The sequence below is a fragment of the Penicillium samsonianum genome (assembly GCF_028829775.1).
Source record: "Penicillium samsonianum strain IBT 33392 chromosome Unknown utg000007l_segment0_segment0, whole genome shotgun sequence".
Classification (NCBI taxonomy): domain Eukaryota; kingdom Fungi; phylum Ascomycota; class Eurotiomycetes; order Eurotiales; family Aspergillaceae; genus Penicillium; species Penicillium samsonianum.
The window spans coordinates 1,959,162-1,977,520 of NW_026643265.1; the positions used below are offsets into that span (position 1 = coordinate 1,959,162).

Here is an 18,359-nt window from a genome sequence, read left to right on the forward strand (position 1 = left end):
TGGTTGAGTGCGGCATTTTCAGCAGATTCATTGTCTCGACGTTGCTCTTAATAAGATATCAACCACAAAATCAAACTTCATATGTACGCTTCGGATGGTTTGGTCAATTCTGGCAAGATAGCTTGTTCGGGCATCCTTAAAAAAATGCACTCTTACACCTTTCTTCCCAAGATGAGTTTACACTTCCTCAAGTCAAAATTCAAGTTGATACCAACACCAAGCTCAGCCTTAATGGTGTGCAGTATATCAGAAAATACGTCCTCCAGATTACCATTCTTAGTGGTGGACACCCGGCATGTATACAACTCAAAATGGCACAGATATACGCGCCGTCGAAAAAGCCTTTTGTGTGTTGAAAATATCCATGTCTAGAAAGTGTCTACTGACCAGACCGCCACCAAACTTCAATCTCTCAGTCTCCAGCCAGCCCAACTTCGGTGCACAGACCAGTGGTATTTAATATAAAACTTGGGAGGGAGGATGCACCGAACGCCATGAATTACGCCTTCTCGTGCTGGAACACCAATCGTATCAAGTGACGCTGTTAATATCACCAACACCAATATCGGACCGGGGAGCAAGGCCTGTGCTTCGCTATCAACGCAAAGACAAGCAAGCAGGTAGCCACCCCCTCATCTTTGCGGATAATCAAATGATAATAATCGGGCTTACAGACATACGAAATCCCCAAAAAGGTGCATATCATCAGAGATCAGATTATATGCGGGCTTCGGCATCAGCAACACCCCGAGGAGCTCCACTGTAGTCCTGCACATCGCAACAAGCCTAAGCGATCAGACAACCAACCCCTGGAACGGAGATATTGCACTGTCCGTCGGAGTAGCCAACTGGACCCTTGTTCTGATGCAGCTACCATTGCCGCTAAGCACAACTCATCACCTCACATCCTTGTTCTTATAGGCCTAGATTGACGGTATTAATAGTGCCTTGGACTTTGGATACTATACCAAAAGCTTTACCTTGCCGCCGATTAGTAAATGTGGCTTGGCGGACGGTATCTTTATCCGCCTATCAAGCTCATGGGGAAGCGCTATCTCAATAATATTGTGGCTTGATCTCGCTGCTCCCCGTGCTGACTTCGCGCAGTTCCCCCAAAAGGGTCAGCGCCAGATGATCTTCGATGTCGCATTACATCTGTAGTATCTTCGGTCAGATCTAGAATACCTATGAGCTGGCACCGCTTCACATCCTAGCATCGACGCCACCGCGCGCAGTGAGCATGTGCTTATTGGCGAAGTAAAGGAATCGGCCTTGCGAAAGGCGGGGGACAAATAAACTGGCGGTCAGCTGTTAAACTCTGTCCAATCTATCGCTGTTGGGGCACAATCACTGCTCTCTTGATAATAAATCCGTCAAAGTAGATCCATTACGTACAATTAGCCTGAATCCGGGGAATTTGGCACTCACAGAACTTGAGCCAGTACGAAGTCGAACAGCCCTAAAGGGCGATGATTATCCAAGCGAGAACATCACGTGTTGCCCTGCATGTCGGAGTTCACAGGGCTCGCTCAACTTGGAAGTGGCAGTCAACACCATGATTACCAAGCACGCCATTTGTAAACAACGCTAAAGCGAAATACCCCAGTCAAAACAAGGGTTGACCCTAAGACCCAGACAAAGAAAATGCTATACGGCTGAGCGGATCGCAAGGCAGCCTGACAGGGCCGTGGGTAGATTGCGTGCGAGCTAACACCCCGGGGCCGAGGACGTGGCGTGGGTTATCACATTAACGGGGGCCGAAGAGGGGGCGGGTTTCTTTGATATGTCTCGGAGGGATTTGGGCAACCCAGCTATGCCCAGTGCTCCATTGACTGAAATCAGCAAAAGGGAGTATAATTTAGGCCTTCTAATGTTTCCATTCGGAATTCGAAGTTTCCCTCAAAACCCTAATGATAGGGCAATGTGGAGCTGTGGGGGGCAATTGTCCGAGCTTACGGGTAAAAACTTACTATGGAAATGAGATGCGATAACCAATCGTTGCAGCTTTCCCAAATAAGGAATAACAAGGGCTTAGAGGGCTAAGGCGAAATTGCGCTAATCAGAAAACAGCTTAGGGCAAGGAAAGATCACGGGCTAGGATAAAGATATGTACCCGAGATGTGTCCACCGGGTCATGCATAAAGTGCATGGGACAGGGGTTCAAGCGCTTGCGTCTTTCCCGATCGGGAAAAAGCATCACTCGTCACCTGAAACTTATTTCGGATACACTTGGCCGGTCCCATATTGCTAGTCCTGAAGGGGCTCTAGCGTGCACCTTTCTAGGGGCTAGTGGGGCTGGTGGGGGTTGCCATAAACAGCTGGACTGCTTTTTCATTTATTTCTCTGTAGTATTGGAATGTTGCTAGCGGATCTACATATGTAGCTTGTGCTTATACTCTACTAGGATAGAGTCCCCGAGCATCTCTCGCATTAGCTCTCTTCGAATTGGGTAAGTATTTTCATATCCCGCATAACACATCCGCTTCGCGGTTTTGCTTTAGAATATGGTTTGGAATACGAGAACATGCAAGTTTGAGGTTGAGGTTAACAATAACCGGACCTTCCAAGGTTGAATATTTAAAGAGCTGAGTGCTTGAATGATTTATTAGGTAGATAGAGGACGAACGTAGGCACAGAAAGCAAATCGGCCGAGGGTCATCAACGGAGTCACATATCGCGAACACGGCGGCCCCGCCGGCGAGTGGGTATCGGATTATGTCATTTGAAGCACGAGCCAGCCTGCATTTTCCGATTTGGGACAGAACGCCACTGTTACCTATTTGGTGCATTGAATGCCGATTTGGCAAAAATGGGTATATCAAAATATTTACAAAATATTAACAAAATATTAACACCTAAATCCCCCGCTGAGGCCTATGACTGATATGACTTTCTCATAATATCAGGAAATCCTTCTTCTTCTTCGGGTGATATCTGGAGGTTGGATTATGATTCAAGTTCACTGCAACCCCCGAATCAAATAAACATTCAGGGTCTCGAGCCTTACACCTCTACAATGCAATCATGCGAATCAACATCCTCTTGGTCAAATAAGCGACGCCAGACAAGTATGCAAAGTGACCGGCGCGTTAGAGTATGACACCCCCTGCTTAGAGCTTCTGGGCCCGTCCCATTTCAGAGCTTTCAATTGATAGTGAGACTGGAGAGTCCAGTTCCCATTGCACATCTCCCTCTTTGAATCCCACCATCTCTCCCACATGTCACTACTAACGCAACTCTCATAGTATAAGGAGCAGAGCTCAACCTGTTTGCATTGCCTGGATCGCAATATGCTTAGCCAGTATCCACCTCGGCCCCGATTGACCCGGCTAGACAACAAGCATGGGTCTTTCATCGCCTCAACTAGCACTTCGCCATCATCTCCAACCACCACGACAGAGTCCTCGCCCTCGCAGTCAAATTCCCAAACCCGACAAGAGCACCCACCAGCATGCCTCTCAACCCACATCGAAGAAACCCTTCACCTAAAAGACCTCGAATTGATGATGCACTGGTGCACAACAACCTACAAATCCATGGCAGGGGACCCCAAATCCGAACGAATATGGCAAACAACCATCCCCCAGCTCTCCCTCCGCTACCCAGCCCTTCGCCAAGGTATCCTAGCCCTCTCAGCGCTGCACCTCGCCTCAACAAGCACATCTTCCCGACGCTGGCGATATCTTGAAACAGCACGCTTGTACCAAGCACAAGCGCTAGCAGGCCTCCGCATCGAGAGCGACGAAGACGCCCCGGAAGCAGAAAGCCAAGCGACCTTCGCGCTGTGCTGCATAATGATCGTATTCACCTTCGGCTTCTCCCAAATCGACAGCGAAAACGAATCAGACGAAGAGCAGCCCGACGTGCTGGACGAGTTCTTCGAGGTATTCCATCTAACCCGGTGGCTAGTCAGCATCCTGGTCAGCTCGATGGAACGCATCACAGCGAGCGAGCTGGACCCGCTCTTCCGCCCCGAAGACCCGCTCCCAACAATGCCGAACATGTCGCGGCTGGTGGTTCTCTCGCTACAGCGCCAGAATGATATAGAGGCTATGCGGGATGCGACGCACCAGACGGATCTGTATGACTCGGCCATTGAACATCTCAGCCACGCGCTCGAGCAGCTGATGAAGGGCGGCGAGCCGAAGGTGTTTGCGTTTTGGTGGAGTTTCCGTATCCCCGCGGAGTTTTTCGACCTGCTTGAGGCACGTCGACCTTTTGCGCTTGTTGCTCTGGCGCATTATTCGGTTATTCTGCATCATCTTAGGGGTTCGTGGTGGATGGGCGATTGGGGGAATAGGATTCTGCAGGAGATTGGGGATATTCTTGACCCGGAGTGGCAAGAGCTTATTAACTGGCCGATTGATGCCACAGGGTGCTTCCTTCCAAGGACTGAGGCGCGAGTGCGAGTGATAGCCCCGCTTGGCTATTGATGACGAGTGTGCTTTTTCTTTTTGTTTGATGCCCTTTCCAAGTGGCTTGATTGAGCGCCAGCATTGCATCTAATGAGACATGAAGCGTGTAATTAGCATAGACATTTGATTGTACATAGCATAGTTTCTTCAATTGAGACAAGGATCGCTTGTCATGGGAGTATATCATTTCTCGGTGTTTAGGGAACAATCCCGGGAAACGCAGATGATCATTGCAGTACACATCAAGCGTATGTCAATAGAGGGAAAACACAACCCCGCCCAAATATATCCTAAGCGCCGCTCCTTTCCCAGTATTCCATGATAAGTATGAAACAAGCCCCGAGTAGGTAAATCCGGGAATGTCGATTGGAGAAACCACGCAAAGAAAAGAAAGAAAAAAACAAATACCACAAACCCATAAGTTTGACCGACAGCTCGATAGAAAAAGGAAGACCCTGGCATCGAAGCAGCACTGCCCGCAGTGATTTCTGATTCGTTTCTGCTCGGACAATCCCCTCTCCTCGGATCGGCACTGCAGCCAAAGAAAAGCAAATCTCCACAGCCAAAACATCAGCTTTCATCGAGCCTTCTCAACGAGAACGAATCAATCGCAAACAAAAGCCCACCCCACCCCTCAATTACCATAACCATCCTAAGAAGCAGAAGACTCATTCCGCAACTCCTGTCTCTCCTGTTCAATCTCCTTAACACGATCCTTAGATTGTGTGCGCACACGAATAAGCTCCGCCTCCTGCTCCTGTATCTTCTTCGCGCGTTCTTCCTCTTCGGGCGTAGGGATGTAAGCGTTTGCCGCGCCGCCTGTGGGAAAGAGCACACCTGTTAGCGGAGCTGTAGGTTTAACAAGCTTGCAAACATCCGAAGTCGCATTCGCTCGATATATTGTCATGTCCAGAACATACCTCGGCCTGTGTGGTGGGGGATCTGCTGGGCGCGCAGGGGCGGTGACTCGACGTCTTGGCTCTCGCGCGCAATTTCTGGTCGCTCCGGATCGTTGTGTACCATGTTTCCCGAGCCGCCGCGGCCTGTTGTGTAGACTTCTTGCTTGATTGTTGGTGTGACGAAGTCTTTGGGTGAGGGTGCGCTTTGTTGCCGGGTTATGTTGCCTGGGGTATAGTGGGTTAGTGGACTGCTGTAGCGCGCTGCGAGAGATGGGGGAAGGGGGTGTCACTTACCTGCCCCTCCGCGGCCGTAGGAGATGTTTCTTGACATTGTGTAGACGGTATGCAAGAGCGAAGATTGGTGAGTTGGGGAAACTCAAATGTGGAAGTCTGGACGGGGAAAAGGGACCTGTGGTGGGGAGAAATTTGCAATTCGCCAAATGACGACAGACTTTTTTTTCCCTTGGCTCTTAATAACCTTGGGATGTAACTACCTAGATATGTACATAATAGGGTATATTCTTATCTCTGTCCAATATTATTATATTTTATATTCCAAGGTTCTATATTCTATATTCTCTATCTATGAGCTCATAGATACCTGAACTTATTTCCGCGCTAAGCCAATGAGGCCAGGGTCTTATAGGCCTTTTAAGCCCCTTAAGCGCTATCTCGATCCGGGGAGAACTTTAATCGAATGGGAAAATACATCTCTGTATCTCACTTTTTATTGAGTACATATAGAGCCAGTCAGCGCGACCAAAAATCAAGAGCTTTACAGAGGCGTGACGACAGTGCATACAAGTTGCACATCCAACTCCAATATCAACGGTCTTCCCCAGTATTTTGATAAGAACTAGAAGCTGGTATCATTTTGGCGTCTGGTTTGAATTGGAACACGTAACGGAGTTTGCTCTCTCGGCGAGTGCGGAAGCGATTGCGCCGGCTATAGTTAGAAGTATAGAGTGAGAGAGAAGCATACTACTAGCAGACAGGGTAGTATTTTTCATACATCAAGTTACATGATTGTTTTTTTTCCTCGTGTGTTCGCCTTATCAGTAGTGATAACAAACCAGTGTGCCATCTGTGAGCATATCAAAGCTTTGTTATCGAAAATAAAATGAAGAAAACAATCTCAATGTCCTTCCTGCGTTAGACCGTTCTGCTGCAGTTCATGCCACTTGCGAATCACCATATTTTGGTCTTCTTGCGACGCTGTACACATCTCTTCAATGCCTTGTGTGATACGTAGTCGAATGATTTCTTTGGATTTGATTTTAGAGAGAGACCCGCGGACCCATTTGTGCAAGCCATCTAGTGGCAATCCAGCTAATCCAAACAGGCCTAGACACAGTTTAGAGTATGTTTGATGTTGTGAGACAAATATCTTACCTGCAGTCGGCTTGAGAAAGACGCCTCCCACCCCTTTTCCGATACCCGTGACCATCCCTTTACCTCCCGATTGCCGAAGCCCCCGGGAGGGCAGTGTGACAAGTCCAGACACACCATGATAGAGCCCTTGGTAGAACTCCTATGAAGAATGAGAAAATCGGTTTTGGAAATAAAATTCATATGTGAACTTACCTTGCCGGCTGCTCTGAATCCACTCTTGATCCCGATAACTTTAGGCATAGGTTTAACTGTATCGTCATGGTATAGTTTTGGTGCATTGTGAAATCCCTTTGACAAGCTGAGGGTAAAGTCGGTTGGAAGCACAAGCACAAAATTCAGTGCATGTTTTGCCGATTTCCCAGCTTGATAACGTGTTTCAGACAAAACTCGCCTTGCACGACGGCGCTTTTTACCGTAGCTTTTCTCTTTTCCCTTTTTCATGGCAGTTTGTCTGCGAGTAAACCCTGCGCCGTCCACGGCATGGGATTCACTCAAATTTGCCACTGTTTCATTGGTTACAGCATTGGAGCTTTGAATTATTTCAGGATGTTCTCGAACGTATTCATCAGGACCAGGACTACACAGTTCTCCACTAGGAGCGCTGGTGTCTGTGGCGGTCTGAGAGTCCTTCCTGCGTTCTTGATTTGACAAAGTTTCCGCAAAATGTGACATAGCCCATTCTCTCCCTCGGAAATCTTGTTGCACTGTTCCAGAGTGAGATCCGGGGAAGATGCTTACTAACTGACTTGGAGCACGAGCAATACCAGTAATGAGATCTGTCATAAAGCCGTACAAAACTTCTGCGCTTGCTGAAAGAGGACCTCTGGGGTCGCGGTTCGTGTCATATTCTCGGACGCGATATCTAAAGCTGTCAGATTTGGCTGCAAGAAAAGAATTAGGAATATTGAGATGCATACAATATTATCTCTTGTGGATTGAGATGGCCTGTGTGCAATAGTATCGAAACTGCAAAGGCGCTTAGCTTGATGTGCGAATATCGGAGCCACCACACTGCCGGTCGATCGGGGCAAATGCTGCATCTTAATTTCTCAACATTTAGATGCTGGTGAAAGCTGTGCACAGCTTTCTGTACTCCCTGTTCCGTGCGCATGTTCTCTCCGATCTGCCTGGCATTTTCCCGAGCCTGTTCTCCCAAGGCTTCTTGAATCGCCGAAGCCAATTTTTCAGCTGTCAGTTCTTTGAACGGGATCGGTCGCGGGCCAGCGCCTGCTCGAGCAACAATGGAACCCCAAAACGGTTGGTCGCCAAAAAAGGGAACAATGACCGTTGGGCGGCCTAGAAGGAGACCAGCAGCAGTAGTTCCAGCACCACCATGGTGCACAACGCACGAGACTTGTCGGAAGAGCCAATCATGGGGACATGGTCCCAACAGAAATATATTGTCAGGAATGTCCGTTTCTCCAGAGCCGATATTACCCCACCCTTTTGAAATAAGCGCGCGATGGCCCGTTTGGCGAACAGCCTCGAATATCGTCTTTGTCAATTTTTTAGGGTTATCAACTACAATTGATCCAAATCCAATGTATATTGGCGGCTGTCCTGCCTTCAAGAAGGCGTCAAGCTCCTCCGGTGGTTCATACTCTGACTCGGTCGACAGAAACTGAAATCCACAGACATCGATATTGTTAGACCAGTCCCGAGGTTTTGGAAGAAGAGATGGTGACCTTCTTGCGTTAGATAAAACCGACAGATATCAAGGACCTACTCACCAGAGGTACGTATATGGGATTTGCAGTCGATGGATCATGCTGGGTGCCCGGATGGCATCCAATGGCTCCAAGCCCAAGTCCTTCTTGCGGAAATGGTTAATGAGGTCCCCGAGTCCTTCCCACATCATTACCTCCACTATCCCATATGAAGCAAAGTTCGCCACTGATGGCTTGGTTTTCTGTGAGCGGACATTGGCCAGCGGGTGTGGAAAAGATTGCGTCGGGGACCACGGCATCCTAAGATATTCAGAATGTGTCCTAAGACTCAAGAAGTTTAATACCCGACTCACGTAAACATCATGTTCAAGGGAACCCCCAGCTTTTCGGCACAGCTAAAATGCACAAATCCCGGGGGATTCGCGATAATGACATCTGCCACAAATGGCCGTGTATAATGGTCGACAGCACCGCCCTGCGTATGTTCGGAGATATGGTGCATCCCCGTCCCATCTCCAGTCTCATAGCAAGAGCGCCAGCATCCAGAAAAAATGGCTTTCATTTCCTGTCGGCGCTTTTGAATCTCGCCGCTGCGAATGGTGCGCATGCCTGGCAACAAACCAGGGTTCTTGACCATGAAGGCCATCAGCTCTTCCGGATTACCACCAATGTTGAAAAATTCGAGTCCCGCACCGTTCACATCCTTGCGGAAAGACATGTGTGTGGCTAGTCGAACTCGATGTCCATGTTTCTGAAGCTCCTTGCCCAAAGCGACGAATGGCTGAACGTCACCGCGGGATCCAACAACCTGTAACACAATGTTCAGTTTCAAAGGAAACTTGGTCTCTTCTTTGGGAACGATGTTTAATTCATCCTGCTGTTCTGCGACCGGCTCCGTAGGTTGCTCCACATGGTTCATAAGGGTAGCAAGCCAGGGTTTGTGCTCTCGAAAATTGATATCCAACCTTCCATCTTCTGCTCTTGCTTGTGAGCCAATATAACACATGTGACTCTAGGATACTACACACGTTTCACTCGGACTCCAGTACTGAGTCCCTTTTCTCGAACCGTCGAAAAGTCATTATTGGTTGAGGCTCTAGAGCTAAGCGGCTCGCCTTGCCAATCTTCCGACGAGATTGTATTTTGGCGTTGTGGCTCAGCCATCACTGCCATGAGTGGAGGCTAAAGAGAATTTCGGGAACAGAAGAGTTTCCAAAATAGCGTGCAAGCTTTGAAAATGCAGTTCCACTCGTTCAAATAGCTTCTTTAAATAATTGCCCCACCGCGATGTTAGGGAGGGAAATAGACTTCGGACATGCGGAAGCTCAACTCAGCTCGTGATGAATTCCCGCGGTTGTATGATATCATCAATTTCTGGCCTTACAAGTCAAACAGAACCATGAACTCTGCAAACTGAAATAAGTCTAGACAATTCTACTGACAATGGATCTCAGCCATAGGCTCGTGGCTTGGCAACAACCACAGTCGCAATTACTCTAAAGTAGTTCATCCACATGGGACCTTTAATACTCTTCATTGATAAGATATATCATCTGCATGTGGTGGCGATGATATGGCACAATCTAGCTTCAACCCCCTTTTTGAGGCGAATCTTACAACCTCTCCTCTTCAAGCTTTTTTAGTGTGGTATTCCCACTTTTGATCAGCAAAGGTGGTTAATTCGTTGCTCAAAATGCAGCCATTCCTTGCGGCTAATGGACCTCGGGCTTCCTGTGAGACATGCAGGAAAGCAAAGGCGGGAGAAGGTTTTCGTCCTTCGTTTGATTCACTGATTGTTGAACTCATATCGTGTGCTGATAATCGCCCATTGTGTTAGGTCCGATGTAGAAAGGAAGGTGTGAGCTGCATGAGCTGCTTACACGGGGAGAGAACTGTATTTTCTCGCCTTTAACCCGAAACCGAACGCTGAAACCGTCAAGTCGAGAGAATAGAACTGAGCATTAGATCTAGCGAGCTCGCGTGCAAACTAACGGATACAACAGAATGGGCTGGGGACTTGTGAGGGACACTCGGAATTTCTTTTATAGTTAGAGAAACCACGTGGCCGTCGCCTCCATATAGCAATTGCTTATAAGGCTAGCTCTAATCATGCAAAGAGAAAACATCAATGCCGAAGTTCTCCTCTCCAACCAACTTCTTCGTCTCATGCAACAAACCTTTTAAATCATCCGCCAATAGTGCACTTGCTACTTGTATGACGGCAAAGGCCGCGTAGCCCGGCTCACACACGTGCAGCACACTGAGGATGTCACGGTCAGCCTTCTTAAGCAGTTGATCCAGGCTGACTGGCTCTGGAGCTTTAAGAAACGAAGGTAACGGCCGGCCCGTTGATATAGCAGTAGCGATCAAAGAGAGAGTGGCAGAAACATCTCGGGAACTTAGCTCTAGGGAGATCACAAGATTCTTGAAGTCTTTCAACCATGAATCTGAGGTCTTTTGAACTCCAGTGGAAGTCGGGAAATTTTGGAATGACTCGGCGACGTGACCTATCATGGTTGTGAAATGAAAGATACTGGAAGTAGTCAGTTTGAGAATGAGTTGACCATGCATATGGGGTGACACTGACTGCTGAGTATGATTAATAAGCCTGTTGTATGATGCTTCTGGGAACTTCCCACCCAACCCGAATTCCCATACCGCGAATTTCTTGTGCTTCTTCATGCCTTCGAGGAGAATAATCTCTTTGGCGAAGAGTCGACTTCGAGCTTTCTGAAGTCTCCTTCCCGGGCTTCTCTCGTCCCCCGGATCTCCTTCTGCTCCTCTTATCTTGAGTGATACTGTTTGATGCACAGAGCAATAGTAGTTGCCCAGCAGATAAAGAGAAGCGCCTAGATCCTCTCGAAGTTGTCGTCGGACTGTAATAATTGCCGGAAAGTGCGTGAAGATGAATGCGACAGCCACGCCACCAAGGACTGTAGCTAACCTGTACGGAGCAAGCTTGTACAGGGGATGGTAGACCTGGCCATTGGAAATCGAGATGGGAATACCGATTTTCTTAACCTGGAGTTCATATCCCACTATCAAGATAACCGTGACCATTCCTATCATTGGAACGACGATGGTGTCAGGGTGCTTGATCAACGGGTAATGGTAGAAGAACATTACGATGCCGAGAAATACGATAATGCCCGCGGTTTGCTGATCGACAATATACCAAATAATGTACGATGCAATCATCGCAAGTGCTGTTCCACCAACTCGTAATAATTGCCCATAAATACCCGACCCAGCGGTTCTCGTCATGCTGATGGCGACCATGATCGAACCCCAGATCAAGCGCTGTTCAATGAAGAACTGCTGAGAATCCCTCAAGAAACAAACGATTGAAATCACCATGGTGGCTGTTGCCACTCGGAAGCCAAATGCTGACTCTGAAGAGCCGAAGATGTGAGAAAAGAGGCGGATTTTATCCGATATTTTTTCCCATGCGGACACCGAGGGAAGGTGTTCAGGATCCTTTTTGGACTGCTCAATGTCGCTAAGGCGGACTATGACAGTACCAGATCGGGTACTGTATTCCTGGTAATCCAAATTGCTGTCCTCTCGAGATACTGTGTCTCTGGCCCACTTCTTAAGTTGTTTCCAAGTTGGGAAGATAAGCCTGCTTCTCGCCATCGTTCCATCATTCACTTTGGATTCAGCATACTTAGCCAGATCTAAAATCGCTTGCGCAGTCATAATGCAAAAATATTCTAGCTTGGAAAGGATCAGCATCTTCTATTTTTACCATGGTGAAAATCAAAATGAAAAAGCTCACATCGAGTACCAGGTGCACCTGAGACAAATGCCGTTGGTGTAAAGGATAGTCCTGTTGCGTCGCGTAGTTCTGCTGAGAAGAATCATCCATACCCTTGGAAGCACACCAGTCTTCAAGGGGGCCTTGTCTTTCTTTAAGAAATTGCTGTATCATCCCTTCACAGTGCGCGGCCCAGTCTCTATTCTCAGGTAAAGAATTGTGGCCATTCGCTTCGAGGTCAGTTCTGACAGAAGATGCGGGCCGTTTCCCGAGTCGCAGAGCATACAATGACTCGTCAAGGCCTATTATCATTCCTTTCTGAAGCTGTTGGGCACGATCGCACAACTGCCCACATATCCACTGCCACTGCTCTCTCTCTCTGTCCCGGAGGTGGACATATTCAGCTTCGGTCAGAGAATGATCAGCCTTTACGCCGCTCACAGCCTCCCAACCACCGCGTTTCTCGATGCGATGCGTGGCATGACTGAGGCACTCCATGCCTAAAATGGGGAACAAAATCTTCCTTTCCAGGTGGCTTATGGTCTCCAAATCCTTTGCGTCTAATTTGTCCCATGTCGCCTCAACCTTTGCATAGCGAAGTTCCGATTGTGACTTTGCTTGAAGTGTGGTAATACCGGTTAGGATCTTCTTCAAAGCGTCGGCCTCAGGCCAAGGGCTGGTCTTCGCGAGAGAATTGTAGTAGTCGTCTCTTCCGCTATCATGATCGTTCGGAGCATACGCAGTACCGTACCAATCACGCATGGGAAGTGACGCCACATATTGACTCAGCGCTTCCAAAGCGGCCTTGAGCCCGTGGAGCTCTCGGGTCATTAGCATGATGACAATATCTCGAGAGGTGAATGGAACAATGAGGAGATTTGTGGCAGCGGAGATTCCAAACCCGACGAAAAAACTCTCCAGTAAATGAGTGACTGAACGGTATTAGTATGAATCCCTTTTCTGCATTAGGAAGGGGACACAACCTAGCGATTCAGCTTCCTTCATAGTTGCAAATTGCGTTCCGTAGGTTGCCGTCACATTGATGAAAATTGAGAAAACGATGGAAGGCAGGAAATATTGAGGTCGATAGGCACGGAACCTGTTCCAGTCGTTAATAGAGGGACGGATGTTGAGTTACGATAACTGACGTGTTAGCTAGCCATACGTCGAAAAAAAGCCAAACACCCATATTAGCGCTGGCTGCTGCATTGTACGGACTAATAGTAGCACCAGCAACCGGACCATTAGAATTCGTTTCTCCGGAGAGATGGGTCGTGTTCTCTCGAGCCTTAACTGCACACCACATCGCAAGTAGCGAAATTGCAGCTGCGAAACAAGTCAAAAGCTAGGAAAGCACTGCCGATTAGTTCATCATATTTCCATAGATGTATAATGAGGCCCTACACAGGTCACAACAAGGTTCTGGCAAAATCGCGCCCGAGGCAGCACCGGAATGGTTAGGATGGACATTATTGGGATGAGATAGCCAATTGTCGAGAAATGTCTCGCAACGGAGTCGATCTGATATCTTTAGCGCATCAGTTTTTATCTCAAGTATATAGGAAGAAAACATACATAGCAATGCCAACGGTAGGCGCAACGGTTCCCCTTTGATTGAGCTGTTAGCATTTTCTTTTGCAATAGGACTCATGGAATTCCGGTAATTCAGCACCTGCTGAGTCTTGAGCAGTTGTGGTTGGTGATACCTTTCGGCCCAGTTGAAGAGAACGGGTAACAGGCCAAAACAATATGGGATAACATACTTAATCATCAATAGCACAAGCGGAGCGTCAATTCCATATTTAGCTGCTATCTTCTTCCATCTCGACGACCCCTTTTGCTGAGCAGTCGCGTGATTTTGAATTGACTCCCGGGCCATCTTTCAAAGTCGGAATAAACAATTGGGAGCACTAGGACCTGATGCCGTATTTAGTCAGCTTACAGGAAGCTAATCTCCCCGAAGAATGCAACGAAATCCCTCCTTCATGATACTCTCTCTGTGTTAACCTAGCACTCGGGAGGTGGCATACATAGATTTGATCCACCCGACAATGTTGGAAATTTACCCCAGTAATCTCTGTATGTCCACCAAAGGTTAAAGCTGGTCACTAAACACCTGCAAATAGAGATGCAAGTTAAAGCAACCTCGAACATGTAAGTGTCAAGTATGTCGAAAGAGCTCCAATGAATGCGGAAGTTAGGCAAGAATGGGTTAAACAGCAGCCGGATAGACAGGATAGTTAATAATTAAATGTGAAGATATGACCTCATCATGAATCTTATATTTGAGGTTTATAAAATCTTATGAACCAAATCGTTCGCCGAGACGAAAGTCAAGGGGGCTGCGCGGCGGAAGATCCATGGTTGACTGGCCATCCGCCCCTCAACCTAGATTCCCCACAATCGCCTTATTCCGAACACATAGATGAGGCAACTCAAGTTTTGAACTTTCAAGGACTATTTCCGATATAGGCAAAGTATCTCAATAACATACTATTCATGGAAATCAGTTTTACAATAAAATGACAGTTCGAAGGAGATTTAGAAACCAATGCCAGGAAATGGATTTCACATTACATTTTTACGTGATGATATTGTTGTTACTCTCGCTTTCTAAATTGAACAATCAACTAGTATAAGATAAACAGTGAATAAACAGGCATTGCTTTCTTCATAGAGACTTCTACTCACTAGTCCAATGCCTTCTAAGATACTCTGCCGTTGATACAGGCTTAATACCAGGACAGAGGCTATTCAAAGTGGGTTCAAAATCCATCCGGCCGAGGGCGATCGCCAAAAGCAGCTGGTAATAAAATCTTTCACCATCCTCCAGGTTGCCTTGAAGAAGTTCTTCAAGATTCTCAACCGGCAAATTCGTAATTTGAAGATCTTTTCCACAAATCGTTTTCGCCAGCAGAGTAACCTCAGTTAAACTCAACTTGTCGCCAACAATTCTGCTTTCAGGATCCCACTTAGCCAAATCAAGGGCAGCAGCCACAAATCGACCGACATCCTGCGTTTTCGTAACTACCACCTGCTGAGACGCATCCCCTGGAATTATGGCCGTACCCGCTTTCAAGTCAATGGCAAATGGTGGGCGACCTTTATAAGCCCCAAGAGCTTCTTCTTCATCTCTCACGCAGCCAGGGCCCCACACGTTCATCCAAAGACCATTCATAAACCGAGTATATTCCAGCCCCGAGGACTGGACAGCTTTCCAAACAGTGATCTTTCCTGAATAGAGGTGGACAATGTCATTGCAGCCACTGTTCCATTCCGATGGCACAAAGCGAGCAGCGCCGGCTTTTTTCGATGCCTCCAAGAGGGCCAGCTCAGCCGCAGTTGAGTCGCTTCCGTGTGGAGAAATACAGCTTATCACTGTATGCACACCTCCCAGCGACTCCGTGAGCTGTTCGATTGATCCGTAATCGACTATGCGGCTATCGATGCCTTGGGAAGTGAGGTGAGGCTGGTTTGACCTCGAGAGAACAATCACTTCGTGTGTTTTTTGTGTTGAGGATCGCCTGGACAATGTCTAATCCTATCCCCCTCCCCCTCCAGCGACTGCAACGACAACCATGCTTCACAAATCAACTGGCCCTAGTGATGGGCTAGATGCTGAATCTTTGTTAGCGACTAGAACTCCAACATTCACAATAGGATATACCTTTTTTAAGCAAGTTAGCACGTGTTAGATATGCAGTAAAATGACAGCTGATTCAGACGAGCTGGTACTTATTAAAACTCAAATGCTGTCGCCGTCGTACAGTTTATGAATGATTTGGATATAACTAACTACTCGTGAGCATGTGGGTATTCATGTAAGCCGGCGCGGTTATCAGTACCCACCTACATACCTAATGTAGCTAGTTTACTTTATAACCGTGGAATCATCACCATGCTCTCGTCAGCCTAAACTATAATGCCATCAGGAGAAACCGATATTTTTGGCAAGGCCGCCTTAACCTACATTTGTAAGGTCAGAAGAAATGAAGTCTCATAAATCTCATATAAAATGTATAAATTCTCTATAGAACTACAAAGTACATAAAGAGTGAGAAAATATATCATAAGATCGAGGCAACGAAGGAAGGCGGAGTACCCCTGATATTTTCATGCTGCCGTGGCCGTGTATGCTGACGTTATCTTTAGAAGGTTTAATCCAACCTGGAAAGGCTCCATCAATGCATTTTGCACCTTATCCATGGATGTCAGTATTGCTTACAATCACCAATTCTCATACTTCCAAGGTAATATAAAGGGATATAGAGGAATATATCTGGTGATTAGGAAACAATGCTGACATAAATGGTGTACATGGCACTTTTTCATGGTTGCGTGGGTCAAAACTCAAGGTTATTTTGGGGCTATCCGAAATTCGGTCCTTTGCCAGATATTCTAGAACCGGTTGTGCTGCCCAGTAGCAAGTTCACTGTCTGCTCAGACAGCATTACGACCATAAATATTGTGTTTAGTCCTACAACCAATGAACATAGTAACAAATATTCTCAGCCTAGTTCTCACACAAACCAACACTCAATAAGAGAATCACACTTCATGCCTTCTCCTCTTTATCATCAACATCTCAAACACTATGGGATTTATTTTTTAGTATAAATATTGTGTACAAAGTGGTTCAGAAGAGTAAATGTAATTTGGTCCCAAACCCTGTCTAAAATGTTGCAAAGTACGATTGTAAGAAGTCGAGTTCTAAGTGGCTATCTAAGCAAGCGATTGAATTCAAACACACAGGTAGTCAGAAGGTACATGGTTCTTCATTCAAATTAGATACAGTTAAGGAGTGAGCCATTTGGACTGGCCAGGCTGAAAGTTATTTCTTACAGACGAACAGACCGATCATCGGCGCATTGGCGTCACTCTGAACAGGATAAAATATTCAACCGATCGGTTCCCCTCAAAAAGACGATCTGATCCCTCGTTATTGCTATTTTACAGCTCAGGTGTATCAGCGAATGAGTCATCCCACCTATTCAGTAGATATTGTTAGTACTAAAAGGAAGAGTGATTTCGAAAACAGAGCACTCACGCAGCGTGGTATCTTCCACCAGAAACACCTGCAGCCTCGACGACAGCTCGAATTTGTTTGTTTTCTTCCGGTGTAAGAGTAACAGACAAGGACTGGATATTGGCATCGAGGTTTTTGGTCTTCGTCGTGCCAGGGATTGGGATAATATCATCACCCTGAGCCAAAAGCCACGCAAGGGCCAATGCACTAGTACTAACACCCTTGGATTTAGCAATCTGCTCCACGGCATCAACAATCTTTAGGTTCTTTGTGAAATTCTCGGGCGAAAATCTGGGTAGGAAACGGCGTATGTCGCCCTCGGGGAAATCATCTGGCGATTTGAGTTGTCCTGTCAGGAAACCCCGTCCAAGAGGCGCATAACAAACTACTGCCACGCTGAGTTCACGACATGCGTCCAGCAGGCCGTTTTGTTCAATATCGAGGCTGAACGGGTTATATTCGATCTGGACAGCAGCGATGTGGTGGATCTTGCACCTGTAGCCCGATACATTGTCAGCGTTAATGTTGAATTCACGATTATCGGCGTACAGCTTGACTCACGCTCGACGCAACGTGTTTGCAGAACACTCAGACAGTCCAAGATACTTGATTTTCCCATCGTTCTTCAGTTCTACCATAGCAGCGACCGTCTTCTCAATCGGAGTGACCTTATCCAAACGGTGAATATAATACAGATCAATAGAGTCCAGTCCGAGTGTCTTCAGACTCCGATCACAAGCCCCTTTGATATACTCAGGGTCACTCCTGACGAGAGCGTTGCCTTGGTCGTCAACACCAGCACCGCCCTTCGTAGCAAGGAAGATTTCATCCCGCTTCCCGGTTCTGGCGAACCATTTTCCAAGGAGTAGTTCGCTGTCTCCGTACACATCTGATGTATCCCAGTTGACTATGCCACTGTTGTAGACATAATCTAGGAATTGGAGACGTTCCTCATCAGGTGCAGCGGGTGCATAGTACGCCGAAAGTCCCATAGTGCCAAACCCCAGGGTTGTCACCTGGGGGCCATCTTTGCCAAGTTGACGAGTGGGGAGTTTGGGAACCATAATGTCTTTGTGTCGATACGTAGACAATGGAAGATCCTAAGTATCAACTCTTTCAGAGTTACATCTTTGGCTTTTAAGTCTGGGATGGACGTCACTCATCATCGCATCAGCAGGCCCACTCATTTGAATAACGTTTTGG

General features: G+C 47.1%; 6 protein-coding genes across 6 annotated transcripts; 1 reads left to right on the top strand and 5 right to left on the bottom strand.

Moving 5' to 3' along the window:
- Nucleotides 1-2,865: 2,865 nt before the first annotated feature.
- Nucleotides 2,866-5,021, top strand: N7471_011586 (uncharacterized protein). Its single transcript, XM_057284305.1, has 2 exons — nucleotides 2,866-3,094; nucleotides 3,246-5,021. Exons 1-2 carry the CDS (start codon nucleotides 3,017-3,019, stop codon nucleotides 4,431-4,433), a joined length of 1,266 nt encoding a protein of 421 aa, XP_057130571.1. The 5' UTR covers nucleotides 2,866-3,016; the 3' UTR covers nucleotides 4,434-5,021.
- A 46-nt stretch (nucleotides 5,022-5,067) lies between these two features.
- On the bottom strand, nucleotides 5,068-5,645 carry N7471_011587 (DUF3602 domain-containing protein; the record flags this gene model as incomplete). The annotated part of the gene is made up of 3 exons (XM_057284306.1): nucleotides 5,068-5,234; nucleotides 5,336-5,539; nucleotides 5,609-5,645. 3 exons carry the CDS (start codon nucleotides 5,643-5,645, stop codon nucleotides 5,068-5,070), a joined length of 408 nt encoding a protein of 135 aa, XP_057130572.1.
- Nucleotides 5,646-6,449: 804 nt separating this feature from the next.
- On the bottom strand, nucleotides 6,450-9,537 carry N7471_011588 (putative UDP-glucose,sterol transferase; the record flags this gene model as incomplete). The annotated part of the gene is made up of 7 exons (XM_057284307.1): nucleotides 6,450-6,658; nucleotides 6,707-6,845; nucleotides 6,899-7,568; nucleotides 7,624-8,391; nucleotides 8,437-8,673; nucleotides 8,727-9,348; nucleotides 9,402-9,537. The coding sequence occupies 7 exons, from the start codon at nucleotides 9,535-9,537 to the stop codon at nucleotides 6,450-6,452; spliced, it is 2,781 nt and encodes a 926-aa protein (XP_057130573.1).
- A 939-nt stretch (nucleotides 9,538-10,476) lies between these two features.
- On the bottom strand, nucleotides 10,477-14,009 carry N7471_011589 (aromatic acid exporter family protein; the record flags this gene model as incomplete). Its single annotated transcript, XM_057284308.1, has 8 exons — nucleotides 10,477-10,906; nucleotides 10,961-12,090; nucleotides 12,152-13,062; nucleotides 13,114-13,229; nucleotides 13,279-13,475; nucleotides 13,535-13,658; nucleotides 13,706-13,738; nucleotides 13,894-14,009. The coding sequence occupies 8 exons, from the start codon at nucleotides 14,007-14,009 to the stop codon at nucleotides 10,477-10,479; spliced, it is 3,057 nt and encodes a 1,018-aa protein (XP_057130574.1).
- An 804-nt stretch (nucleotides 14,010-14,813) lies between these two features.
- Nucleotides 14,814-15,939, bottom strand: N7471_011590 (uncharacterized protein; the record flags this gene model as incomplete). Its single annotated transcript, XM_057284309.1, has 2 exons — nucleotides 14,814-15,625; nucleotides 15,927-15,939. 2 exons carry the CDS (start codon nucleotides 15,937-15,939, stop codon nucleotides 14,814-14,816), a joined length of 825 nt encoding a protein of 274 aa, XP_057130575.1.
- Nucleotides 15,940-17,080: 1,141 nt separating this feature from the next.
- On the bottom strand, nucleotides 17,081-18,220 carry N7471_011591 (uncharacterized protein; the record flags this gene model as incomplete). Its single annotated transcript, XM_057284310.1, has 3 exons — nucleotides 17,081-17,117; nucleotides 17,178-17,651; nucleotides 17,718-18,220. 3 exons carry the CDS (start codon nucleotides 18,218-18,220, stop codon nucleotides 17,081-17,083), a joined length of 1,014 nt encoding a protein of 337 aa, XP_057130576.1.
- Between the last annotated feature and the right edge of the window lie 139 nt (nucleotides 18,221-18,359).

Coding starts and splice junctions, on each gene's coding strand:
- N7471_011586 (XM_057284305.1), top strand. CDS start 3,017: ATGCAATCATGCGAATCAACATCCTCTTGGTCAAATAAGCGACGCCAG. Junction 3,095..3,245: donor AAAGTGACCGGCGCGTTAGA/GTATGACACCCC, acceptor CAACTCTCATAG/TATAAGGAGCAGAGCTCAAC.